The 26,813-nt window shown below is 41.1% G+C and overlaps 5 protein-coding genes across 5 annotated transcripts; 3 read left to right on the forward strand and 2 right to left on the reverse strand.

Moving 5' to 3' along the window:
• Positions 1-3,632: 3,632 nt before the first annotated feature.
• GCK72_004835 (uncharacterized protein) lies at positions 3,633-6,551 on the forward strand (the record flags this gene model as incomplete). Its single annotated transcript, XM_053724911.1, has 5 exons — positions 3,633-3,726; positions 4,214-4,405; positions 4,462-4,571; positions 6,136-6,336; positions 6,399-6,551. The coding sequence occupies 5 exons, from the start codon at positions 3,633-3,635 to the stop codon at positions 6,549-6,551; spliced, it is 750 nt and encodes a 249-aa protein (XP_053589105.1).
• Positions 6,552-6,831: 280 nt separating this feature from the next.
• Positions 6,832-9,329, reverse strand: GCK72_004836 (uncharacterized protein; the record flags this gene model as incomplete). Its single annotated transcript, XM_003098283.2, has 7 exons — positions 6,832-7,113; positions 7,451-7,623; positions 7,679-7,976; positions 8,039-8,118; positions 8,166-8,259; positions 8,685-8,879; positions 9,228-9,329. The coding sequence occupies 7 exons, from the start codon at positions 9,327-9,329 to the stop codon at positions 6,832-6,834; spliced, it is 1,224 nt and encodes a 407-aa protein (XP_003098331.2).
• A 2,315-nt stretch (positions 9,330-11,644) lies between these two features.
• Positions 11,645-13,402, reverse strand: GCK72_004837 (uncharacterized protein; the record flags this gene model as incomplete). Its single annotated transcript, XM_003098275.2, has 4 exons — positions 11,645-11,775; positions 12,481-12,715; positions 12,761-12,906; positions 12,958-13,402. 4 exons carry the CDS (start codon positions 13,400-13,402, stop codon positions 11,645-11,647), a joined length of 957 nt encoding a protein of 318 aa, XP_003098323.2.
• A 2,881-nt stretch (positions 13,403-16,283) lies between these two features.
• On the forward strand, positions 16,284-20,200 carry GCK72_004838 (uncharacterized protein; the record flags this gene model as incomplete). Its single annotated transcript, XM_003098249.2, has 6 exons — positions 16,284-16,302; positions 16,360-16,632; positions 16,686-18,076; positions 18,123-19,289; positions 19,339-19,956; positions 20,009-20,200. 6 exons carry the CDS (start codon positions 16,284-16,286, stop codon positions 20,198-20,200), a joined length of 3,660 nt encoding a protein of 1,219 aa, XP_003098297.2.
• Positions 20,201-20,870: 670 nt separating this feature from the next.
• GCK72_004839 (uncharacterized protein) lies at positions 20,871-26,314 on the forward strand (the record flags this gene model as incomplete). The annotated part of the gene is made up of 13 exons (XM_053724912.1): positions 20,871-20,963; positions 21,011-21,153; positions 21,638-21,734; positions 21,782-22,028; positions 22,808-23,061; positions 23,339-23,447; positions 23,935-24,062; positions 24,111-24,253; positions 24,317-24,419; positions 24,934-25,417; positions 25,463-25,608; positions 25,855-25,947; positions 26,147-26,314. The coding sequence occupies 13 exons, from the start codon at positions 20,871-20,873 to the stop codon at positions 26,312-26,314; spliced, it is 2,208 nt and encodes a 735-aa protein (XP_053589106.1).
• Positions 26,315-26,813: the final 499 nt, after the last annotated feature.

Genomic DNA, 26,813 nt, shown 5'->3' on the forward strand with positions numbered 1-26,813 from the left:
ATCCCCTGGGCGAGTCGTTTCAGAGCAACTTCGCGTTTTCAGGAGTTTGTAGGAAAAGTGACACGAGCAAACGCGTAACTCGCTTCAAACTAAGTTTTATGAGCTGAAAATATACTTAAATGTAGGTCTCGGCAAGTTCTATTTCTCTGATATAAGTATTACGGTCCGGATAGCTATTCGTTAAAGTGTCTCGGGCCGGGAATAAGTGCCAAAAATCGCGAAAAATATTATTTTAAAGCCATTCTAGCCCGGCCCGGGACACATAAACGAGTCGCCATCCGGCCCGTAATAGGTGACAAACATTGGTTGTACAATTCAGGGACGATCAAAGGGAGAAATGTATCTGAGCTGATTATCGTTTTGTTCTGTTGCTTATGGTTAACCAGAATCTACCGTGATGCCACAACTTATTCACTTATTTTTTATTTTTAAGTTCCTTTTCTCCAAAAAAAAACCACGTTTTCTTCCCCTGTCATTCTCATTTTGTCTCATATTACGAATATGTTAATTTCAGTTATAATAATTATTGTTATTGCTCCTCTCTTCTCATTCCAATAAACGAGACAATTCGAGAACATTCCATTTGAAAGCAAGAAAATCTTCAATTACAATGCTAATTTCTCTCTAATTTTTCTCATTTCACTCATTTCTATATAAGACAATATATATAGCTCACAGGATGAGAATGAGATGAGAATGAAGAAGGAAAGGACTAATTTGAAACGCGAAATTCGAGATGGATCACCAGTCAATTTGTTTTCTCTGGTTAGGATGGTGTGGGAGGAGGAGGAGGTGAAATTGGGAAATTGAAAAATTGAACAAGGAATGGAAAAATGAGGAAAGGGGGAATTGTTGAGATCGGTTATTTGTGGAAACGAAAATTGCAATTGGATGTGGATTAGGATTCGGTTTGAAGATTTGAGAAGACAGTCACTGTGTAAAATCAGAACCGACTAAAAGATGGCCAAACTTTACATTAATGTTAGACCTTGACTTACTCTTTTTGATTAATACCAGCTTGATCCGAGAGGATTCCGATTCGAGCAGTTCTTATTCGGGCGCAGATCTTTTCCGAAGTGTTCTGATTAGCATCGTCAAAAAGATTACTCTGAAAACGTGTACCGAATGTTTAATGTTTAGTTATGATATTGTTCATGATCATACATGCCTCTAACCAGACTTGAAAACTCTCGGAATGGCCCGGATTCAAAAATTATGCACAATTTTTCAAAAATAGTCAAAAACCCTATAAATTTTGACTTTTTTATATCAAAAATATTCAGATTTTCAAATTTTTGTACTGACCCGGCCCGCCTTGATGAAAAATCCCAAATCGGCCAGGCCCGGCCCGTTGCAAGTCTGCCTCTAACGGATTGTTCAGCATTTTGAGTTTAGGTCGATGGTTTGTGATGACATCGGCTGACTGATTGTCCAACATTTTGAATTGAAATTTATTAATATATAGGTTTACTGAGGCTGAAGACCTATGCCGCCAAAATTTGCTTGCGCTACCAAACGACAGGGAAGTTTAAAGTTTGTAGATTTCGGCTTACACGAATCAAGAGCTAATGTCACAATCTGTCAAGGTGCTACAATTTCGCGATGATGAAGTTAGTTGAATGAGTTTTCCAATCCCAGACCTGCAAGTTCTTTACATGGACGCCGAATTCACGAAATCTATAAGCTCGGACACTTTCTCTGAGTTCTGTACACCCCCTGATACCACTTCTCCCATTACCAAAACTCTCACCAACTTTTCCAATTCTAAATTTGACAAACTAGTCTCTTCTAAACTCCCACTAAATAAATGAGACATCTCATTTCAACACCCTGTTCACTGTCAATCATCATCTCGACTTGACACCCCCACTCCCCCTTCTCAATAGATAAATCTTCAGTGAACCTTTTTGGCTGTGTTGCATCTCTTCTTAGTGAAAAGCATATGGAATGAAGAGGAACAGAGAAACGACTACCGGATGGGAGAAGCGAGTGCGCGAAATCGAGACAAAAATTTGCATAATTTCATGATTTGGAGTCAAGGAAAAGGGAAGGAGGAGGGCAGGAAGGATCAGGAGTTGAAAAAAAGATGGACTGCTCATTGGAGAGTTGTTGAGTTTGTGATGAATTGAGTTGCTGAACATTGGAATGACTTTGATTGATCATTAGGGGCAGAGAGGAAAAGTGGACTCATGGGTTACGGTAATAAGATATTTTCATTTTGCAGGAATGGATTTTTGTGTGTACAGACTGCGTGTTTTGAATGTGTCGATATCTGGACAAACAGATTTCAAAAAATATTTGAAAATCATGAAATCAAAAAATAAAGTTGGATTTTTTAAACCTATAAACAAACGGTAAATAAACGAGCTGTCAAATTTAAACTCACCAAAATACACTGGCCAAGTTACAAAGCAATCGCTCATCTTCCAAGGCGCATATCTCGAAAGTAAGCGGAGCTATCTAAATGTTGAGAACTACAAAAATGGTGAGCTAGATGTGGTCAACAAAACTAATGCAAATTTTCTGAGTTTGAAAATTTTCTGGCTCCGTGGCGCCCTTTCAAAATTTACAATGATCTGATCAGTCGTACTGCTCCGCTGAGATATAATTTTTTTAAGTGCGAAAAGTACGGTTTTAGCATCAAAATAGATGATTCTGAGTTGTTTATCATTTGTAATGACGCAGGTTGTTATTTCAACTCCGCTCTATGAAAAACCTCTTGAAGATTTTTTTTCGCTTCTCACACGAACACCTTATCGGTAATGCTAGAGAATGGATGTGAAAACCATGTCGTTCTTTCGAATAAGTACTTCCGAATGGGGAAACTCAAAAACGAAAAGACAAGAGTAATACCAAATCTTGAGAATTTGTGACACGTGGTATAGAAATAAATGAAGCAGGATTATGCATGACCGTACGTTTGGAAACTTAAGCTGACCAACAGATAGTATAAACTACAAATGGAGCAGTTCAAGAATAAAAGACTTTCGGGTTTTTGAACATGTCAGGTAGATCCCTTCCAAACTTTTTTTGCCAAAAAACTGTAACTGTGACTCCACGGTTCTCAAAGAAGGAGAAGATTACCCATCTTCTCCTTCTTGCTGAATTTCAGCAATCCCAACACCATGTCCTCTTAGCCCTCATCATCTTTATTGCCCCCTCATATCTCCATTTCCGATCTTCACGCAACAACTAATACTAAATATCCCATTGCTCTCCTCCTCCCAAGTTGCGCAATTCTCTAATAATTGGGGTCCCCTCTCCCTTTTTGGTCCCCCTCTCCCCATTCCCATAGAAAAGATTATTCAGAACGATAACGACTTTTCCATCATCTTCTCTTTTCTTCTCAAAATAAAACTTTTCATATTTTCTCGAGGAAAAGAAGAAAAGAGAGTGGAATTGAATCCCTTGGGGCGGAGAAATCACATCATATTAGTATATGTTAATTGTTCTTTTTCTCTCCCCCTCCTCCGGAAGCTCCGCCCCCTTTTTGGGCTCATTGGTTTGTGTGGCTCCGCGAGACGAGAGAGGGCGGGACTTTCATGGTTTTTTTGGGGAAGAGCTTTTCATTGTTGCATTTTGATTCTATTTCAATTGTCTCCGGTGTTTGAAAAAAGCTAGAAGAAGAAGAGATGATCGGTGGACTACAGGCAAGTGTGGATGCAGAGCCTGTGAAGATTATCAATGATATCTGGAACGATTTCTGGAAGACGCAACTGAATTCAGGTACGACTGAGGACTGTGGCCTAGGTATTGAGAGTTCTAAGATAGACTAGGCCAGATCAGGACCGGATTAGATTGACCTGAAATTTTTCAGGATATAAAAAGGTTCAGATCGTATGAGACTGGTTAGATACTTGCAAACCGGGTGGGCGCGTAGCTCGCCCAAAATGCAACTTTATGGGGTGAAAAATATACCAAAATGTTGAACTCGGCGAGTTCTATGTCTTGCCCGTAGTAGGTCACAGACATAGAACTCGCTGAGATCTACATTTTGGTATATTATTCAGCTCAAAATATTGAGTTTTAAGCAAGTTACGCGCCGGCCCGGTTTGCAAGTATGAAAAGAATCATGCCAGATTTCTGATTCTAGGTCTTGTCTTATCGTTGGTTGGCTATATCTAACCATACTGAACTGTATCAGATTTGCGATTTGCTGAAACTCTCATAACAGCCTCCCCATATCTCCACCGCCTCACATCCTTGTTTTCAGTCCTTCTCAGCTGCTCCGATGGCTCCGAGACCTCTCCAATCCCTGACAACGACAAATCCCTTTCATCCCGTGAACAATCAGTGTCCCCTGATGAGGAAACCCTCATGGAGGAAGATACGATTTCATTGGATGATGATAACGATACTGGAGAGACTGCTGCAAAGAGACGGAGGACACGAACTAACTTTTCGGGTAAGTTGAAGATCAAAAAGATAATCAAATCCAAGCCAGTAAAATTATTATTGTAGGATGGCAGTTGGAAGAACTGGAATCTGCATTTGAGGCGTCTCACTATCCAGATGTGTTCATGAGAGAAGCGTTGGCGATGAGATTGGATTTGTTGGAGAGTCGAGTTCAGGTGGGTTAGAAGGAAAACTGTGTAGAAGGAAAACTTACATACAATTAGACATACCAGATGTATCTGAAACTTTGGGAGTCTTGAAACGCAAAGAAATCTGGATACGCATAGGAACGTACATTTCCGTGCAGTAAGATATACAATTTGGCATTTTTCAGTTGAAAATTACCAATTTTAATAGGGTGTTACGGTATCACTGATTGTCTCACAAAGTAAATTATGTATAAGCCATACAGAACAAAGGTAGAGCTCCATTTTTGTAGTTGACAACATTTTTATACGAGCACTCCTTAGCAAGTTACATAATATGTACTATCGACACTTTCAACTGAAAAAGGCCAACCTGTATATCTTACTGCACGGTACTGTAGATAATTGGGATCTCATTTTCTGAAAGCTTCTCAGTAAATCGTCTTCTTTTTCCCCCGTCAGTTTCTAAAATTTGTAGATTTGCGCTCTTAACTCTCAACGCCCTCAATAAGAATAACCACTGCTACCGTATCCCCTCCATCTCCACAGCTTATTGGTTTTGTTTTTCAAAAAAAATTGTTCATTCTCTTCCACTTGTCAGAGACGCCAACCACTCCTCGTTTCCCATTGGGCATGATGGATTGTGTGGCAGAAAACAGAGAGCAAGAGGGGGGAGGAGGAGGAGCAGCTCTTCTGAGAATTCCCTTATGAGGGCGGATGAAACTAACTACTTGTTTGCTATTAGGAGGGAGGGCATACTGTAGTTTATGATGGGGAATTATGAAGATTTGGATTTATGTGTAGAGCTCTCTTTTTAGTTTTGAAGGCGTGGGAGGGAATAGAGAAACACAAAATTGGATAGAAATGTGGAATTCAAGAAATGATTTGAGCCTTTGGGCTTCTTGGCCAACGGATATTGGGTTCTTAGATCACATGTCTTTGGGTGACCTAGGTTTCGAGGTTTTGGGATGCTAGGCCATCACATTTTGCAATCTTTGATCACCCAGGCTTTGGACCTCTACATCAACGGCTTCCAGGTTCTTAGGTCATCCGTTTTTGGTTTGTCACAATGATTGGGATTTCAAATCCTCGTGCTGTTAGGCCACCAGAGTTTAAGGTTTTCTACCATCTTTGGAAACTAGATTTTGAGTTTCACCCGATTTCTAGATCATACAATTCTTAGGCCACCATTTCTCAATCCAAGGTTTTCGATGTCTACCCAAATCCCCTCCCCATCCAAATCGCACACTTTTCACTCACCTAATCAGATTTCGAATCTCTTGGAACAACACCAAAAAAAACATTTTTCTCCCAATTCGCAAAACCATTAATTCCGAACTTGCAACTCTATTTCCATCCCTCCACTTAGTAGTCATTCTTCTTTTAATCAGATATCCTCCCTCCCCCTAGAAATTTCATTCGTCTCGTCTCCAGCCCTGGAGTCAGAGTCAGCCCCCAAAAATCGAAAAATAAGATAAGGACTCGAAGGAAAAAGGAGAAGGAGGAGGGAAGGGCAATAAATTTTGAGAAAAGAAAAAGTAGTAGGAGAAATGGAAACGAAGAGAGGGTAAATTCCAAAACTCCAAGTTTCCAGGTCTGGTTCCAAAACCGTCGTGCTAAATGGAGGAAGCGTGAGCAGAATCGACATGGTGGAAGTGAGCCGAAAAAAGATGCTGATGGGATTATGATGGAGCCAAAGCCCCTTCCCACGTTCCCCTTCTCCATCGATAGTATTCTGGCAGTCAGTCGAGTTCCACGTGGGAGACGACCAAACGCAAAGTATCCCAGAGTTCAGGTAAGCACTTTAATGGGCGGGGCTTATTTCATACTCTCCTTATTCTAATAATTCAATTCCAGGCCTGCAAAAACTTGTCTCCTTTCATGATCCCACTATTCCCGATCACTCAACCCGGTGGAAATGTGATCCGTGAGAAATCTCCACCACCGTCTCTTCCAGTTTGTGTTACGCCTACCATTTCTACTGTAGCTGAACTGCTGAAAAGTGTATAACTCTTTTTTCTTATCTTAAAATTTTCTGCTTAACCAAATTCCGCCGGTTTTCTTACCTCTACTTTTCCCATTAATTACATTTTAATGAAACACAATAAACTTCATACAATAATCAATTCATTCTTGTTAATGAAACAACTCTAACGGTTAATCAACTATAAAAAGTTCATAAAATTAACAAAAAATAAGATAGAGATCCAATATGAGAAAAAAGAGCTGGAGCCGGAGAGCGGGGTTTGGCAGAGCTGAAAATATGGATATACAAACACACAGACAGACATTAACTCACCGTCTTATAATCCGGCAAAGGTTTGTACATTTCAGCGATTTTCCGGAAATCTTCAATAGTACAATACTCTGCTCTATTGCACACTTTTGATGTGACATCCGAGAAATCGTCGACGGAATTGTCGCGGTAAAGGAACTTGATAAAATATTGGTTATCTGGGTTACTGTAGAGTTCGATGGTCAAGGAGGCGGCAGTGTCTGGCCATCCATCGATAGTCTTCACAGAATCTTGGACTCCCAAGGAGACGAGGATAGCGTAGATAACGAGATCGTGCTGGAAATGGTTAAGGCATATTCAGGAGATTTTAATCGGAGTGTGGTCTGTTATTAGCACGACACCCGTCTTACAACCGTGCTCTACCGAAACCGACGAAAGTTGCGTGGGAAATTGAGAGACTCCGAGAAAAAGAGACATTTCTCAAGGGCATTTCGGTGGAGCGAAGTTGTAAGATCTATCTGCGAATCTATCTGCGAATATGGGTGTCCGGATGTCCGAGTGTCAGTCTGTCTGTGTCTAGCTGCCCGTGGGCGGGGCATTCAGTGTGTCTGTCGTTGTATCCGAGAATCCGAATGTCTTCGATATTTTTGCCTATAGACACCCTCAAACTCACCGATGAATACCCGTAGAACTTCAATCCCTTGAAAAATCCCGTACAATTCTCTCCACTTTTCAAACATTCTGCTTTATCCCGAACCCTCTCATAAATCTCATTGAGCATCACTCCACTTTGGAGTACTCGAGTTTCATGAGCAATATCGACGCCATTGAGAATTGCAGGTTGGACTGAAAATTTTATAATGATTTGGGCATTCAGACTCTTCTGAATGTGAGAACTCACCAAAATGCCCCTCCATCATCTGTTTGTATGGTGCAAAAGTTCTCTGAGATTCTTGAAATAAAGCCTCATTGTAGAATGGAAGCTTCTCATATAAGGTATCATTGAACCAATTTCTCTGGCATTTCCAGGCATCGGGATAGTCGGAAAATGTGTCTGCATCTTCAGTCACGTTGAAGAGAGCAGCCATTCGGAGGTTCATAGTGAGCATCCTGGCATTGACAGTCTGTACCTCCGGAAGCTCCGCCATCTTATCCTGTAGCTCGTCGTCTCGAGCGCACTTGCATTGTTGGGTAGCAGCCTGAAACCGAAGTTACTTGTCAATCGTTCTCTTGACCTTCTGATCTCCACCCGCCAACTCACACAATGATTATCACCATCGACATGTACTGGAACGAAAGTGAATCCTTGTTGCCAATCAATGCTATTCGGGTAATCGACACCTATGATAACGCAACTTTTATATCGAGAAATTGACAAGAAAGAATACCTTGAATATTCCAGGCGCCGGGTGGGTAGAGACCATAGAGCATAGACATTGCGGAGATTATGGTACGGTTGACGTTGGTCGAGCGGATGTAGATCTGGAAAAGTATTTGGAATTGTCTCCAGAAAAGAAAATTCTGTAACCCAGACACCTTGTAATACGGATATTCATCAATGTCGAGATTAAAATGTTTTTTAAAACTTTAAAAGTTAAAAAAAAACAACAAAAAATCTAGCAGTCTAGCAATTTACTTATTCCAAAATTTTCAAGCTCAAAAGTTCAGGAATTCGATCTGCTGATTCTTCAAAATTCAGAAAGCCCAGAACTCAGGAGATCAGAAAACCAGAAACTTGGTAATGGAGAAACTAGAGATATAGAAGCTCAGGATTTCAAAATGTTTGAGAGTTCTAGAATTTAAAATTTTAAAGTTTCCAAATTTCCGCATTTCTGAAATCATTGGTGATGAGTCTCGGATTCCCTATTATGTATCTCATTATTCTGATTTCTGAATACCCCACTCACCTCTTTCCCAGTATACCGATGACTCAAAAACTCTTTATCCTCCACATAAATTTTTCTGAATAGAGTCCCCAAATCGTTCATCTGAGACATCCCGAGTGGTGTTAGCTCCCCGAGACCACCACCTCCAAATGTCCAATTTGATTCAAAAATCGGGTAGAGCTCGTCGATTGCAGCACGGTCACCGTGTCGCCATAGCTGAACAAGTAGTTGATAGAGATTACTGTCTAGGGTATAGTAAGATAGCTACAGTAATCTAACTACCGTAGAGCTTCATTTTTGCAGTTGACAACTTTTTTGTATGGACACTCCCTGGCTGTCGTCTAAAAATGACCATAACTCACCAGAGAGTGCTCGTACAAAAAAATTGTCAATAACAAAAATGAAGCTCTACTTTTGATATGTGCGATCCATTAAAAATCTACTTGATGGGACAATTAGTATTACCATGACTCAATCTCAAAGTTGGACCTTATCAACTGAAAAACCAAAATTAATACACTTTTGAGCGGTACTGTACATCAACCTTCCTTAAACTATACTCACCGTCTGTACAAATTCCAACTTCAAATCCCCATATCCCGTTTCATTTTGAGCCAAACAACCCGACCAGAAACAAATCACAAAAATCCAGAATTTTTGTGACATCTCTTGTCTGAAATTGAACAGAAAAATGAAAAGAGGAACAGAAAGCGATCAAACATCTCTACCCTAATGTACATAGTTTTGACAGGGAAAACTCCGAGATAATAAAAAAAGAATGAAAAAAAAAACGATAAGGAAGGAGAATTCTAGACAAGGATGATAATATGATACTAGAAAATTACGAAGGAAAGCGGGGGGAAGAAAACGATAAAAACGTATTCGTGAAAGTGTCATGTAGAGTGATATAAAGAGGGATGTTTGAATGAAAAAGAGAGTCATGAGACAGCTTTCAGTATTCAGAATTATGGAGCCATTTCTGTACGAACCAAGCGATGAATTCCGGAGCAGATATTCTAAAGTTTTCAAGATGAAGGACCTAATTAAATGTATTCATGGATCCTACGAAACCTATAATGTTATAACAATAGGTGGTTCATGTCTTTTGTAGGAAAATTCTAAAACTCGATACTAGCTCGTCACATTTCTTAAAACTGCGCTCCACCGAAATGCCGTTGAAAAATGTCGCGGTTGTAAGAAGCGTGATGTGCTAATATATTATTCTTCTGTTGTGGTATGGTTCAGAGTTGCATGGAAGTGAAATTTTCTTATCCGGAAATCGGAAGTCGGAAGTGAATTTCCTTATCCGGAAGTCGGAAAGCGGAAGTCGGAAGTGAAAAAACGCCCGGAAGTCGGAAGTTGGAAGTTGGAAGTTGGAAGTCGGAAGTCGGAATTAGTTTTTTTCTCAAACTTTCAAAAACTCCAAGAGAAAAAGTTCATAAAATTCGCGAAAATTAGTGGAAAATTAGTTTTTGGCTGAAGAAAAGCCAATTTGTTGTCCTTTTAGACCATTTTTCCTTGCATTTCTGCGAAATGCACTTTTCGAAAATTCCACAGTTATGGAATGACGGAAGTCGGAAGTAAAATTCCTTATCCGGAAGTCGGAAGTCGGAACTGATTTTTGTTATCCGGAAGTCGGAAGTCGGAATTTCATGCAACTCTGGTATGGTTCAGTTTATTTCAGCAGCCTATGAAAAAAATACTATGCACACACGCGACGATCGTTGATTACAGTACTTACGGTTGATATTGGTGCTCTAGTGAAATAATGGGATCCCTATATTAAAAAATTATTTTTTGGAATAACTGCTCGAAAGAAGCGGGCAAAGCGCTAGCACACCGTTTAGGCCTGCCTTACTGCCAGCACTTCATCGTTCCAGTGAACACAAGTACACTTTTTTTAAAACTGAATGCTCAAAAATCCCTCCAAACTGTCCGATCTATCTGTTTTATTTGTTTTTTACTCCCTAGTTTGTTAATCTTTAATTAAACAGAAGATACCCATGTTACTGTTATTACAGACAGAAAAATGGAACTCAGACAGGATGTTTGCTTATTTTTAACAACAAAAAAACCAGTTGAGGGGCAATAGAACACACTGGTTCAAAAAAGGAAAGGAGAAAGGCAGAAATTAAGAAAAACATTAGAACTTTTTCGGTCGTGCCAAACTTACATGGTACAAGTCAAGTACAAGTCAAGAAATGTTTTTTGTAGTTGAATTTTTTTTTGAACAGACTTTCAGCTCTTTAAGTAATTTCAGCCCTTTGAAAATAGGCTATACGAAACAGAAGTTCACAACGGTGACCCAACGATTCTAATGAACCTACCAATGATGAAAACTTGTAAAATACACTTTCTCTAATCAGGAATGCAACTTAATGCATTTTTGTACCATAAAAATGGCTTTCGTGACGTTAAAAATCCACAAAACTTCAACAGGCTCACTTACGTTTGAGAATATCTGGTATTGGTCGAATTTTATCAATAAAAACATGAAAATCCGTCAAAATTTCAACAAAAAACTCTTCTATGAACCAGGTGTTTGTACTTTTGACATCTACCTACAAAAAACACTGACGAACCGAATCGATTTCATGTATTTTTATGAGTCCGACTAATCCGACCAGATCGGCATCAATGGTAAATGGAGGTGAAATTTGTTGAACTTTTAGTCTTGAAAAAACGCAAAAATCTGGATAAATAAATTGACTCTGAAAAAAACTTTATTTATTTTATACCTTCTCTTCCCGATTGTCCTTGAAATTCCCCACCAATTCGTAGTGTTTTCATTCCTAACTCACCTGTTTGTGTGTGCATTCTTTGGACTCCACATAGTTAACGACTTTCTGTAACTGTTTTCAGGGAAAAAAATGGGAAAATCTTGGGGCTACAAAAGTAAAAAGGATAGAAGTCACAGTGTGAAATTATATACATTTTATGTGCAAACAAAAAGAAATAAAAACTGAAATGCAGACTTCAAGTTATAAAAAGAGATCATCCAGGAATTCGTCGATTTCATCGTCAACTGTTTTTTCGGTTTCCGCTGGCGCCGGTCCTTCCCAGATATCGGCTGATGCGGAGAGGGTGGAAGAAGTTGATGTAGAGGGTTGGTCTGAAAAAATTTGAGAACTATTGAGGTGAAAAGTTGGGATTATAATTTGTTCATAATGTCAATTTTCAAAAAAATTCACGATTTTGAGCAGCAGAATTGACGTTCGGCAGATTTTTGAACATTAATTCTATACAAATATGTTTGGCTCAAAATTGATTATTTTTCGCGATAAATTTCAGTTTTTGACTATTGTCAAAACAAACTTTCTTGACATTCGGTGTTTGCGGACCTAAGTTCCCGCGCTTAAAATAAGCCACGCCCTCTTTCCGTTGTCTCGGCTATGATATTAGTCGAACTCCCCGATCTTTTCTATGTATATAGCCGAGATAACGGACAGATGGCGTGGCTTATTTTAAGCTCGGGAACTTAGGTCCGCAAACACCGAATGTCAAGAAAGTTTGTTTTGACAATAATTTAAGCAAAATTACAGTTCTTTTACAAAAAATCACTAGTTTATTGTGAAAATCGCAAAGAAAATCATCGAAAAATGATTTTGTGGGAAAGAAAATTTGAAGAATTACTTTCAGAGAAAATACTACTCGTTTAGCGTCTGTATCGCCGATTTTAGCTTTAAAAAAGTTAGATTTCTCGCTGTTTTTTAGCTTAAAAGTGTTAAAAGCCTATTCTAAAAATCAGTTGAGAAAAATAATCAATTTTTTCTCACTAAAATCAGCAAACTGCATAACTTTCTTCCAATTTACTCACCTTTTTCTTCATTTTTCACCGTTTTCACTCCCTCATCATCGTCATATTCTTCATTGTCATCGGAACCCCTTTTCCCCCGCTTCCGTTCTTTTTCCCATCTTCGCACCGCCCGTTTCTTCTGTTTCACTTGTCGTTTTTGTGTTCCGTAGTTGAGTTTATCCGAGCACTTCGAACATAATCTCGCCTTGACTAGAGTGCTTTTCGACCTGCCGTCCTCTTTGTAGGCGAAGTTTACCTGGAATTTTTAATGATTTTCTTTGTTAAAAATTTGAAAAATTACCTCCCAACTAGCCAAACCCGCAGTCTCTTGACACTTTCTTGCTCCACAAATCAGTTGTCCTTTCCCTTCTTTCACCTCGTTTTCAGTCCGCCATCTCATTCCGATTTTGTTATTTTTGTAGAGCGATAAGTCGACAATGCAGTATTCTGAATGAGAAAAACACGTTTTTTTTTGATTTTCACAGGAAAAATTGATACCTTTGAATAGTTTTTCATAATATTTCTTTGCCATTCTCTTCTCCCAACTAACCGGTGCACCACTATTATCTTCTTCATCCCATACAAACTTGTGATGTTCTTTTAAAACATCCAAATCTGTTTTTTCTTCTTGGACTTTTCGATTCAATAATTGTGTGGCGCCGGGATACGAGAGATAATAAAGATTAATCATCTCTTTATGTCTATCATATGCGTTCATTGACATCATTTTCGCCATTCTTCTATGCATCTTTCCATGTTCTTCTTCGAAATCCGCGCGACCATCGGCTCTTTTTCGTTTTACAAAATCTCCGGGTTGTACTTTATCCAGAAAATCTCCTTTTCGCTTGCTTTTTGTCTGGGAAACAGGCTCTTCTGAATCCCCAAAATCCGATTGCAAATCGTCGATTCCATGATACGGATTCCGAATGCTTCGTGACTCCATAAATTTTTTACTGGAAGATTTTAACGAAATTTAGAAAAATTATCGATTTTCGGTAAATCGTGATGATTTTATGAATATTTTTTTTATTTTCTTTGATGTTTTAACAGTTTTTAACTGAATTTTCTACAAAAATCCACTGATTTTCCGCGAAATTCGTTAAAAATGAGCCGAAAAAACGAAAAAAACTCAAAAAACGGGCCGACACAGCCGAAACGAGTGTTACAGTACCCGTGCGCCTTTAAACGCAGGTTGCCACGAAGATTGTGTTGGTTCGCACTGTTTTCGTGGATTTTGACGTCATTTCGGTTATTAATTGACCGAAATTTTTGATTTCGATCTCGTTTTCGTCATTTTCGACCGCGAATATCCCAGATTTCGTTGTTTTTCAATCGATAAGCGCGAGGAATTTTTTTCGGAGCGTGAATTGCGTTTTGTAGAATTTTTTCAATTTACAAAGACTGATTTTATTCTATGAGTTTATTATCTAAATTTGTCGTTCTGGCATCTAAAACAGTCTAATAACAGCAGGATTCAGCACTTTCTAACTCTTTTTCTGTGATTTTCCTTCAAAAACTCGTATGTTTCTCTCGCTCCGCCTACGTTCTTCATTCTCCGGTTTCACTAATTTTGAGCCATAAATGTATCTCTAAATTTTTGAGCATTTTTCGTTATATGATGTCATTACTAGCTTTCCTTCTCCTTCGTCATCCGGCGTTCCCATAAAAGCTTTTTCCCTCCCCTCGTCAGGTCAGCTGAAACCCCTCGCGTCACTCAAAGAAACGAGCCCCCTTTTCCCTTTATTTGCTCTTAAAAAATAAGAAAAAACATGCAATATTTTAGTTTTTCTCCTTCTTTTGCAGTCTTTTTGCAGTTTCCCTTAAGTCACCTCCTCACATCTTATTTCGCTTCTTCTCGCCCTTCTCCTCCCACTTCCCGCTCGAGAAAGTTTCAGTTTCGATTCTTCACCTTCAGGTTCCTTATCAGTATATCAGTTTGTGGCATAATGATGTCCTTCAAGTGCCCGTCAATAGTTTGCGAGTCCAATTACGTGTACCTATCATTCATCAATTTTGGCGTGTGATCTGTATCTCTAAAAATGAGCGCTGCTAGGTGAGGTTAGCGATGGTTGTGATTCGTATCTCTCGTCTTCTTGTTGGTCGCCGTCGTTTGAGATTTTCGAGGAAGATATTTGATGAATTGGCCATGACCTGTGGTTCTCGGCGAAAGAATTGTGTCATTTTTTCTTCAGTTTTTTTTTCGCGAAACTAGGTTAGCAGTGTTTTGTTCTGCAACCAATTCTTTTGTGATTTATGTTGCACGTTTTTAGCAAATGTTTTGCACGTCTCAACAAAACAAATTGAAAATTGTTTATATTCGTCCTGTCCCGTCCCCTCTCGCTCTTCGTCGTCGTCTCCTTCTCCAATTCCGTCATAAGCGGGGGCACGAAAAAATTTCCCACGTCATCGGTCTCCCTGTCTGTCTCTCTTCAAGAATGAACCGAAGACTCCAAATTCTAGGACGACTCGTTTCTTCATCCTTTTTTTTTGTTTGCGGGCCAACAGCAGTTTTTCATCAGTCGTTCCGTTTTCCTTCTTCCTTTTCTCTTCTTCGTCGTCCATCCCGTCGCCCCTATCGAGATAGAGAAAGCAAGTGAAGGAGAGCGGGCGAGACTAGCACCGCCACGTTGTTCACTTTCGCTAGGATACGAAGAGACGCAGAGAATGAGCGACACTGTTCTTTTCCATTCCAACGGGGAAGATGAGATGAGGCCCGAACTGTCCCCCTTTTTCTACTGTGTAGTTAGGCGCACTGTGTATGTGGTTGTGAGTGCGTCGTTTTGCGTGGTTGGCTGGTTGAGTGAGGCGTCTGGTCGTAATATGAATCGACCCTGACCTATCGGACCAGATCGGCACGTATTCCTACCACACCTATATCTTTCACTTATTCAATCTCTCGGTTTGCAAGTTTCAATCGTTTTACTAGGTTTTATAAGTTTGTTGATTGACCACATGTTCCATATGGTGTCCTGTAGACATCGGAAGAGCAATCGGAGCCAGATGATAAATTTTCTCGGGTGTGCAGAAATTTTGACTAACTTAGAAGTTCGGATGTGTTTGTCGGAATTCGAGAACCTCGTGATGACGAGACCTACTGACCTATCTGACTAGTTTTGATCTCCCCATCCATATACATTCTACATCTACCTCCCTCTCTTTCCACTAGTTTTTATCCGATCGACGGGTAATCAAGTTTAACCCTTATCAGTGACACTTGGATAGTTTCTACATCTGCAGATATCTCTCTTTTCTCGACCTTTCTATAATCACGTCTTTTTAGTTCCTCACTCTATCTATCTCGGCCAAGGTAAAAGTGTAGTTCTCACCACATTTTTGAAGTGTTGTTGCTCGTTTAATGAATGACAGCTGACGTGTCTGACCCAGTGAATCTCTGTGTTACATTGATTTTTAGGACAGAAAAAAATGGCCCACGGGAAAGATAGGATTAGATAAAGAGAGGGGTACCAAACCAGCCAACACTCATTCTATTCATTCGAGACTACAAACCAGTCGAAGGGCGGTCGGGAGGAGATTGCATGCACTTTTTTGTCTACATTTTTGCCTTTTCATCCCCTATTTATACTTTATTCTTGTTCCGTCTTCTTACTCGTCATCAAAAGTGTACCTCTATCAATCGCATATGACTTTAAGCAAACAATTCACCACCTCACTCTTTTCCTTTTTGTAGGTATTGTTTGATTCGGACGGACTAGAGCCCGGTTCGGTCAACATAACAGGTCACCTCAACAGACTCCCCCGAACGGATTGATTGCTTTGCGAACGGACCCCCGGATACGGATAAGCCAACCCTTCTGACACGAATCATGGACAACGGACATATTGGTGAGTGATAGGAAAATTTGGGTCAGTAATAATAAATCGATAACTTTCCGTTTTCAGAAGAAACTAACAATATTGAAATCGATCCAGCCACTGGCGGAGCTGTTATGAGCTTCAGCTATGCATCGGATTTCCCAACCCTCCCTGACGCCGCACCAGCCACCGCTCCAACTGCCAAGCAGACCAATGTCTGGTCTCGTCCAGCTCTCTCGAAGACTGACGTCACTGTCACCTTCCACTTGGCCCCAGATGAGCGTTCCAACAACAAGGTGAAGAGCTTCGGAAACACCTCGGAGGAATCGAAAAAAGCCCAAGCTATTGCTAGTGCTACTAGTGAGTTTTCTTAAACTTGATCGGCAAGAAATCCTAATTTTGCTATTTTCCAGAGACTAGAATCGAGCTCAGCGAATCGAAGGACGGAGAGCTCACTGTCGTCGTGAAGGGAGAACGCGCAAAGGTCGAGGAAGCTCGCGCTCGCATCATCCGCGATCTCCAGACCCAAGCTTCTCGTGAAATCGAAATTCCAAAGGAGCACCACGGACGTCTCATTGGAAAAGAAGGAGCGCTTCTCCGCAACCTTGAGGCTGATACCAACTGCAGAATTCAAATTCCAAACCGTGATGGGTCATCAACCAAGATCACCATCACTGGACCACGCGAAGGAATCCAACGCGCCGTCAGACACATTATGGACGTTTCTGAGCGTGAATCGAAACTCGCCACCGAGCACATCGTCTGCCCAAAGAACTTGGTCCCATTTGTTCGCGGACCACACAACGAGACTTACGAACGTCTCACCGGTGACGGATCTGTTAAAATCAACATTCCACCACCAACTGCGACTAACGAGATGATCTCTGTCACCGGAGAGAAAGAAGGAGTTGCACGTGTCGCCGCTGAGATTCGCAAGATCGTCGAGTCGAAGAAAAATGTGTCGAGCATCCAAATCCAAGTTGCCCGTCAACAACACAGATATATCATCGGACAATCCCGCAGTGGAATCCATGAGGTTCTCCAAAAGACTGGAGTCGTCGTTGAAGTGCCACCTGAGGAGTCCGGATCGGATCAAATCACACTCATCGGAGATGCTGCTGATCTCGCCAAGGCTCTGACCCTCGTCATCGAGCGTGCTTCTTCTATCGTCACCCAATCGATCCCCGCTCCACAATGGCTTCACAAGCACTTGATCGGACCAAAGGGAGCCACCCTTTCCACCCTTGTTCCAAACCGTAACAGCGTGAAGATCGAGTTCGATGATTCCAACCAAATCTTCCTCGAGGGATCCCCAGAAGAAGTTAAAGCCGCATTTGAGCCACTCAACAAGGAAGTTGCTCGTCTCCAAATGGAACTCTCCATTGAGAAAGTCAAGGTTCATCCAACTCTCCATCGCCACGTTATTGGACGCGGAGGATCCCTTATATCCAAGATCAAGGAACAAACTGGAGTTCAAATTAGCATTCCAAACGAGGAGACCAACTCTGACGAGATCGTCGTCGAAGGAAAGAAGGATGGAGTGAAGAAGGCTGTCGCTGAGATTCGCTCAATTGTCACCAAGATTGAGAACGAGAAGTCCCGTGACATCATCATTCCACAAAGACTTCACAAGCTCATCATCGGAACCAAGGGATCCGGAGTCCAAACAATCCGTGACGCCCATCCAAATGTTTCTGTTGTGTTCCCAGATGCCAAGTCAAAGTCCGATGTCGTAAACATTCGTGGAGACAAATCTGAGGTCGACGTTGTCTACAAGAAGCTCACCACTATCTCTAAGGAATTCGTAAGTTAAAAGTCCATTAAAACTGTTATTTCATTATAAATTTCAGGCCGAGAACAACTACCAACAAACCGTTGCTATCTTCAAGGAGTTCTTGAAGCACATCGTCGGAAAGGGAGGAGCCACCATTCGCAAGCTTCGTGACGAGACTGAGACTCGCATCGACCTCCCAGAATCTGGATCTGATGACGGAAAGATCATTGTCACCGGAAAGCAAGCCAATGTTGAGAAGGCTGTTGCTCAACTCAACAAGATTCAAGAGGAGCTTGCTAACGTTTCCGAGGAGACCATCGAGATCCCACAAAAGGTCCAATCACGTTTCTTCGGAAACGGACGTCGTTTGATTTCTGACATTGAGGAGGAATGCGGAGGAGTTCACATTCGTTTCCCATCAGAGAAGAGCGAGTCCACCAAGGTTACCATCCGTGGACCAGCTGGAGACGTCACAAAGGCCGTCGGACTTCTCTCGGCTCTTGCTAAGGACAAGGAGGAGAATTACATCGAGGATACCGTCAAGGCTAAGGCCGAGTTCCATCGTTTCTTGATCGGAAAGGGAGGATCCAAGATCGCCAAGCTTCGTGACACCCTCAACGTTCGCATCATGTTCCCGAAGGAAGGAGATGCTGAGAAGGAGACAATCCATTTGCTCGGAAAGAAGGATGATGTTCCAAAGGCCAAGGCCGCTCTTGAGGAGGCTATCAAGCAACTCTCCGAGACTGTTGACATCAAGATCAATGTCGATCCAAAGTACTACAAAAACTTCTTGGCTCGCGGAGCTGCTCTCGTCAAGGAGATTCAAGATCAAAACGGAGGAGTTGTCATCTCATTCCCAAAGAATGGATCAGATAGCAACGAGGTTTCGATCCGTGGATCCAAGCAATGTGTTGAGGCCGCCCGTGCTCGCATTGAAGACACCGTCGAGGACTACGAGAAGCAGATCACCGACACCGTCAGCATCCAAGCTCAATTCCATCGTGGACTCCTCGCTGGACGTGGAGCTAAGATTCACGAGCTTCAATCTAAGTACAACGTCTCCATCAGATTCCCAAATAACCGCGAGGAAGGAGCTGAAGGATCCGACCAAGTCACCCTCTCCGGACGTGACACCAAGGTTGAGGAAGCCAAGGAAGCTCTTCTCGCATTGGTTCCAATCTCCAAGGTCATCCAACTTCCAATTGATATGCATCGTTCGATTATTGGACGTGGAGGAGAGACTGTAAGCTTTCGTTTCTAAAAGTAGAAAATTAATATATTTATCTTTTCAGGTTCGCAAGCTCATGCAAGATTACGATGTGAACATCTCCATTCCAAAGGACAACTCCTCCGAAGACATTACCGTTACCGGACAAGTTGAAAATGTCGATCAAGCTCTGGAGGCTCTTCGCGGAAAGCTTTCCGAGTACGAGGCTCAAGCTGAGAACCGCAAGCTCAAGCAATGGTCGATGACCATCAATGTTCCAACTGATTATCATCAGAAGATCATCGGACAGCGTGGAGCCACCATCACCGCCCTCAAGGAGAAGTATGGAGTTAACATCAATGTGCCACGTGATGAAGGAAACGAGGTTATCACCATCACCGGATACGAAGACAAGGCCAAGGAATGCGCTGCTGCCATCGAAGAGATGATCTCCGATTTGAGATCGATGTTCACTCAAGAAATCTCTTTGGATTCGAGATATCATCCACGTCTCATTGGACAACGTGGAAAGAACTTGAAGAAGGTTATGGAAGACTACCGTGTCGAGATTCGTCTTCCACGTCAAGGAGCTGAAGACCCGAACTTGGTTGTTGTCGCCGGAAAGGACGAGAATGACGTTTATGATTGCATTGATCATTTGCGTTCCGAGGAGGAGAGTTTCTTGCTTGACAACGTTGAGAGAGTGAGTTCAATTGATCTTAATACTTTTCATAATCTAACTTTTTAATTTTCAGACCCAATACATGTCTCCACGTCAACAAGAGTCGAACAACGTTCGCCCACAGGCTGGAACAATGCGCGTTCAAACCATGGGAGCCCCATGGCAATTGGATTTGGGAAGCTCGGAGCAATTCCCAGACATGGGAGCTCAGGCGACTCCAACCACTGCTGTCGGTGGAGCTTGGGGATCGTCTCGTCGTTGGTAACTACCTTCGACTCGATGATTCAACCAACGTCAAAATTCATAGTCTTCTGCTGGAAACCTGATTGCTCTCTCCCATTCCCCTTCTATAAAATTGTATTTATTAGTGTTTTTTTCTTGTTATTATAAAATTCCCGATCCCATCCCCTACCTTACTCTCTTTTTTCCTTCTTGCTTAATATTTATTTGCCCCCATCCCAAACACACACAAACGGATATTCTAATCAGACGAATGTGCCTTTTTTCTCTCTGAAACAAACTTCCCGATACAATTTTCTAGTAATAATTTATTGTACCCTCGTTCATGGTTTTCTCTTTTTTCACTCTTTTCGGGCTTTTTTCCTGTTATCCCATCTTCCGCTAAAACTCGTTTTTTGTTTTCTTCCAGATTTTTTTTATTTCGTTACCCGTTTTTCAATGTAAAATTTCTCCTTCCCTCTACGAATGGTTTTATCTTTTTCTGTCCCCACACACACCCCACTTGACGTTGGTTTTATCATACATATTATACAGATATTTATTATGATATTTGTGTGAATATTATAATAAATTGTTTTGGTGTAAATGAAAGCGGACAGATTTAGATTCTTTCTAGGAAAAATACTTTAAGCTGGTAGTTTTTGATATCTACTAACAACACTTTTTGAGAACCTTTCCGAACTAAAATTATTAGAATGGGCGAGACTCAATGGATTCTATCAGTCGGCGCGATTCTCATCGCATTCAAGTGTCTTCTGATACCAGCCTACACCTCCACAGACTTCGAAGTTGGTGATTGTTTCACTGAAAATCAATTCAGAATCCGAGATTCCAGGTGCATCGTAATTGGATGGCTGTGACGTGGAATCGGCCGATGAAGGAGTGGTATACAGAGTCAACATCCGAATGGACACTCGATTATCCACCGTTTTTCGCTTACTTCGAGTTGGCGTTGGCGTATGCAGCGAAGTTTTTAGGGTACGGACATCTGGACATTTTTCGAAACGGCGAAACGCGAAAGAGGCGCACCAAAGAGTAGATAATGGTGGAAAATGTTGAAAAACTTGTAACAGAACGCGTCAAAAGAGCGCCAGACAATGGAAAATTTAGTTCCTTAAGTTTTTTTCGTCAAAATCGTCTCAATACCGTGTCAAAAACGCGTCGAAGGTGCGCCAAACAGTGGAAAATTCAGTTTTTTGTCAAAGTCGTGTCAAAAGCGCGTCAAAAGTGCGCCAGACAGTGGAAAATTCAGTCTTTTGTTTGTCAAAGTCGTGTCAAAAACGGGCCAGAAACCTTGAAAATGACGAATATCGAAACGCGTCAAAAGTGCGCCAGACAATTCATGTTCAAGGGAAAACAGCACGCCAGACACTTGAAAATAGTTTTGAAATTGAATGTTATTCTTTTTTTGTTGCTAAAAATGCGCCGACAGCACCCCAGACCAATTTATATTTTTTTCCAGATTCGACGAATGTTTGGAGATATCAAACACGCCAAAAATGTCTCGAAAAATACTGATTTTTCAACGATTTTCAGTGATTTTAACGGATTTCTTCTATGTGAGTTTTGCGTTTTTTTAATGTTTCCCATTTCTCAACATTTTCAGCTCGCCGTGTGCGCTCTCTACTCGTTCCGTTCGCCACGTCTTGTCGAGAGAATTCCGAAGAAATTGAGACGAAATGGGCGAGAAGCGTGCTTCGTTCTGCTGGCAACACTTCAAGCACTTCTGATTTGTGATTCGATTCATTTTCAGTATAATTCGATGCTCACTGCATTCTTCATTCTGTCGATGTATTTTGTGGATTCGGGGAGAATGTTGATGGTAAGGATGAGGACATCCGGATGTGTGGATGGTACAGACAGACAGACGGAAAATATCGAAAAACTTTGAAAAATTGAATTTCTTCAGATTTTTCGTCAAAAACATATAGCTCTCAAACGCGTCAACAGTACGCCAGACAGCAAGAATTTTCGAGAATTCAGAATCTCGTTTTGAAAGATCTTTCCCGTGAATTCATCTGCTGTCGTTTTCAAAAACGCGTCGAAGGTGCCCCAGACTTGGGATATCCGAAAATACAGACACACCGAAGAACAGTCATGTTTTCAAAGTACAGTCACTTAATTCGAAAAAAGAGCTTCAAAATTCAGAAAATTTGAAAAATCAATTTTTCCAACCAAAGCCCATTCTGGCCGATGGCGTCAACGTCACGCCAGCTTGATTCGTGAGCGTCCTAAAAACAGATTCAGAAAGAGACATCTGGACATCCGGAGGGACAGACAGACACATATAAAGAGAGATCCATTCCGAGTTCTTAGAATAGACAGTTTTGGCATTGAAATAACGCGCCAACGTCGCGCCAGACAGATTTTCATTCTGTAAATCAGTTTCGAAAACGCGTCAACGTCACGCTAGAATACAGAGCAACTTTAAAATAAACTACTTTTCCATTTTTCACAGGCTGCCCTCACCTTCTCGATTCTCCTCAATTTCAAACACATTTATGTCTACTATGCACTCGGATATGTCTTCTTTTATCTCGTCAATTATTTCCATTTCTCATCTGAAAATATTCTTGGCAATGTACCGAAAGGTGAGCTTTCTTTCTTGTTTTAATACTATTTTTGTTTCCAGCCATCTCCCTCGCAATCGCCCTTCTCTCGCCCTTCATTTTCTCCTTGTTCCCATTCTTCCATATCGATGGAATCGAGGGACTTCAAAATATCGCCACCCGACTATTCCCCGTCTCTAGAGGACTCACACACGCATTCTGGGCACCCAACTTCTGGGCTCTCTACAATTTTACGGATTTGTGTTTGTATCGAGTGCTGAGTCTTCTCAAAATTGGGAAGTTTGAAGCGCCCACGTATACTTCTGGATTGGTTCAGGTGAGGGGGCTCATAGTCAGAAGGAATTTGGAAAGAAAAACTATCAGAAAAGAAAAATTTCAAATAAATTTTTTTTACAAAACTGAAAAATTTTTCATCTATAATCATTTCCCTCATATATGTTTTAGCTCGGCACAGTTCTTACAACTGCGCTCCACCGAACTGCCCTTGAAAAATGTCTCTTTCTCTCTGAGTCTCTCAATTTCGCACACAATTTTTCGGTTTCGGAAGAGCGCAGTTGTAAAAAGCGTGTCAATAAACTACGGTATTTTTTCAGGAATACACACACAGCGTGCTCCCGAATGTGACACCAATCGGAACACTCTGTCTAGTTGTCGTATCATCTGTCATTGTACTAACTGGACTGATTATTCGATGGAGAAGAGGTGTGTCCGGATGTCCGGATCAGGGCTGAGCGAAAAAAACGAAAATTTCGAGAAAAAAATTTCAAGAAAACTGTCGGAAAAAATGAGTTTCAGTGGCAAAAATATTGAATTTGTATGAACATTGTAAGTAAATATTTCCAACGTTTTCGAAAAAAAAAGTTCGAAAAAAATTTGGAAATTTCTCATAAAATTTTCAAAAATTAACAAAAATAGTGATTTTTCTGAGATTTTTCGTGAAAATTCTTCTAATTTTCACTCAAAAACAGGTTTCTGGGGGTTTGTCCATGAAATACTTACAGTTTTCATACAAATTCAAGATTTTTGCTTATGAAAAACTCATTTTTCAGACAGTTTCCTTATTTTTTTTCGAACTTTTGCGATTTTTCGGTCAAAAATGTTCGAAAAAAAAGTTTTTCGAAAAATTTTCGTTTTTTATGGCCCTGGTCCGGGATGTCCGGATGTCCACTAATCTCCTCCCATTTTGCAGACTCCCGCCAAGTGGATTTCTCACTTTTTGCCGTCTTCTCCGCCCTCTCATTCTTCTATTTCGGATATCATGTTCACGAGAAAGCGATCATTCTGATTACGGTACCGATGACGATTTTTGCGATAAAAGTAGGATTTCCAGTGGACTACAGTACCCCCCTAATCTTTTCGTTTCAGGACCCAAAATACCATCGTCATCTCGTCCATTTGTCATGTGTCGCCTCGTTTTCCCTATTCCCACTCCTCTTCACACCATTTGAAATCCTGCTGAAATACGCCATTTGTCTCGCATATTTCTTGCTGCAATTGACGTTTTTAAAGTGAGTTTGCGGACATCCCGACAGACAGACAGACAGACAGAGAGACTCTTGTTTTTTTTTCAGAAGATACACACGAATGTCACTCGCAGAAATGTTGCCGTGGCGATACGTGGCTAGTTGGATTTTATTGGGAGCTGTGGAGATTTACAACACGTTTTTGCATAAAGTGAGTGCTGGAGAAGCCCCGCCCCTTTTTAGGCCACACCCTCTTTTTGAGCTCCACCCACCGGAAGTTGTTACATTTTGAAAAAGAAAACATGTTTTCAACCTCCCCGTTCATTCAATAAAATTTCAGTAATATGGGCCACGCCCACAATTAGATTAGCTCCGCCCCCTTCAGAAAATCTTTTTTCGAAATTTTGAATTTTTTCGCGAAAAAGTCAATTTTTCGACTATTATTCAAAATTTGAAAAAAAAAATTGAAAAATCATCAAAAATGTTCACATTTTCCATAAAATTTTCTTTAAAAAATTGGTTAATTTTTTGAAGCCGGGCCTTCAGCCTTTTTCACAGGCCACGCCCTAGGCCACGCCCATAATTAGATGAGCTCCGCCCATTCCAGAAAATCTTCACTTTGACTAGATTTTTTGAGTAGATGACACTATATTTTTAGACAAAAATGGGCGGAGCCTCTTAAACCCCGCCCACTCTTCCTCCCCTCTTGCAACACTTTTTTCCAGTGGCTCCTCTCCGATCGTCTTCCCTTTGCCCCTCTTATGGTCATTTCCGTGCTCACCGCCATCGAGCTCACCGGTTTCTTCGGATCCCTTATCTGGCACTGTTTCGCTGATGGAATCATCGAGATCACTTGGCAAAAAGCCACGTGTCGCCTCCGTGAACAACTCATCCGTGACGTCACATACTCAGTTCAAACTGTTGATGACGTGGAAGACGTTCAAATAGTCGCAGGCATCGACACGTCGGCAAGTACACAGAATCCCGACATGGTATATGTATCGGTTAGCTTCTGGAAGTATCCGAGTCTCGAACACATGGCTACAGTATCCGACACGCGGATCCTACGACTACCGTATATTCCACAGTATCTTGCAGTTCGCGAAGCAGAGGTGATGGCTGATTTTGTGAAAAAAGTGATATCGGATAGACCCGATCTCAGGCCGGATGTCATTTTGTGCGACGGTTTTGGACAGTTTCATTCGAGAGGTAACACTGTTAAGGTGGGCGTGGCCTAATCAAATTCATTTCCAGACTGCGGGATGGCTTGCCACGTGGGTGCTCTCACTGGAATCCCGAGTATCGGAATCGCAAAGAATCTGGCTCTCCATGATGTCTATGAGACTGTTGGAATTGACAAAAAAGCCACGGTCGACAAGTTTGTGGACAGTTGTAGAGAGGTTCGATATTTGTTAAATATATCATTTTCGGATTCAGCTCATTGAGAGCCTCCAGAAAAGTATAATCATGCCATGGTTTGGAGCAAATTGGGTCTCGTCACGAAATCTGGGTTACGGTAGTTTTCGTGGTGGAACGCAACTTGTTCCAAATCTAGGCATGATTATACTTTTCTGAAAGCTCTCGACAAGCTGAATCTCATACAGTCAATTTAAATTCCAATTTAAAAACCACGCCTTCTTTTTCAGGTCTACAAATCGAACAAAGCGGTGGCTGGATACATTCCATTCGATATTGTGGAGCCGGTGAAGTTGAATATTTTGAGGATGGGCGGGTCGATGGTAGGTGGAAAGTCGGACATCTGGATCGACAGACACACAGACAGACAGATGGACATCGGGCCATCTGGATTGACAGATATACAGACCTTCTTGAGTTTCCTACTGAGATTCAGACATATGGATTTACAGACACACATTCGGACATCCATACTTTTAGACACACAGACAGACACCCCAAATCTCATCCCCAAATTTTCAGAGCGGTGTCTTCGTCTCCGCTGGTTACGGCATCGATCTGGATCTGGCGACCACGATTTCATCGCGAATGCTTCTGAACAACACAACTTGTGAGCCAATTCGAGCGGCCGATTTGGAATCTCGACGACTCGTTCGAGAATATTTCGATGGGAATGATAAGAACGAATAATTAATTTTTGATGTAATTCTTGTTAATTTTTTTGCGGGAGGCGTTGAAATTGAGTGTATGAGATTCAGCTTGTTGAGAGCTTTCAGAAAAGTATACTCATCCCTAGATTTAAAATAAGTTGGATCCCGCCACGAAAACTACAGTAGCCCAGTCCAGATTTCGTGGCGAGACCCAATTTGCTCCAAACCATGGCATGATTATACTTTTCTGGATGCTCTCAATGAGCTGAATACGAAAATAATATTTTTAACAAATTTGTTCTTTTCGTGTCGAGACCACGACCTTTATTTGTATTGCATGACTTTGCTTGCCTCGTTGTGATTCTCTTTTTGTGATTTTTTCGCTTCTCTAAGCATTGTTTATTGTATTCTTGTTTCATTATTTATTTTCATTATTAAACAAATTTAAAATCTTTTCTAACGTCTATCTCAAAATTTTAATTTTCAAAAACTCAAAAAAGTTCAAAAACCCGTTACAAAATATTCCAACAAATTGAAGA

Source organism: Caenorhabditis remanei, chromosome II, assembly GCF_010183535.1.
Source record: "Caenorhabditis remanei strain PX506 chromosome II, whole genome shotgun sequence".
NCBI lineage: Eukaryota > Metazoa > Nematoda > Chromadorea > Rhabditida > Rhabditidae > Caenorhabditis > Caenorhabditis remanei.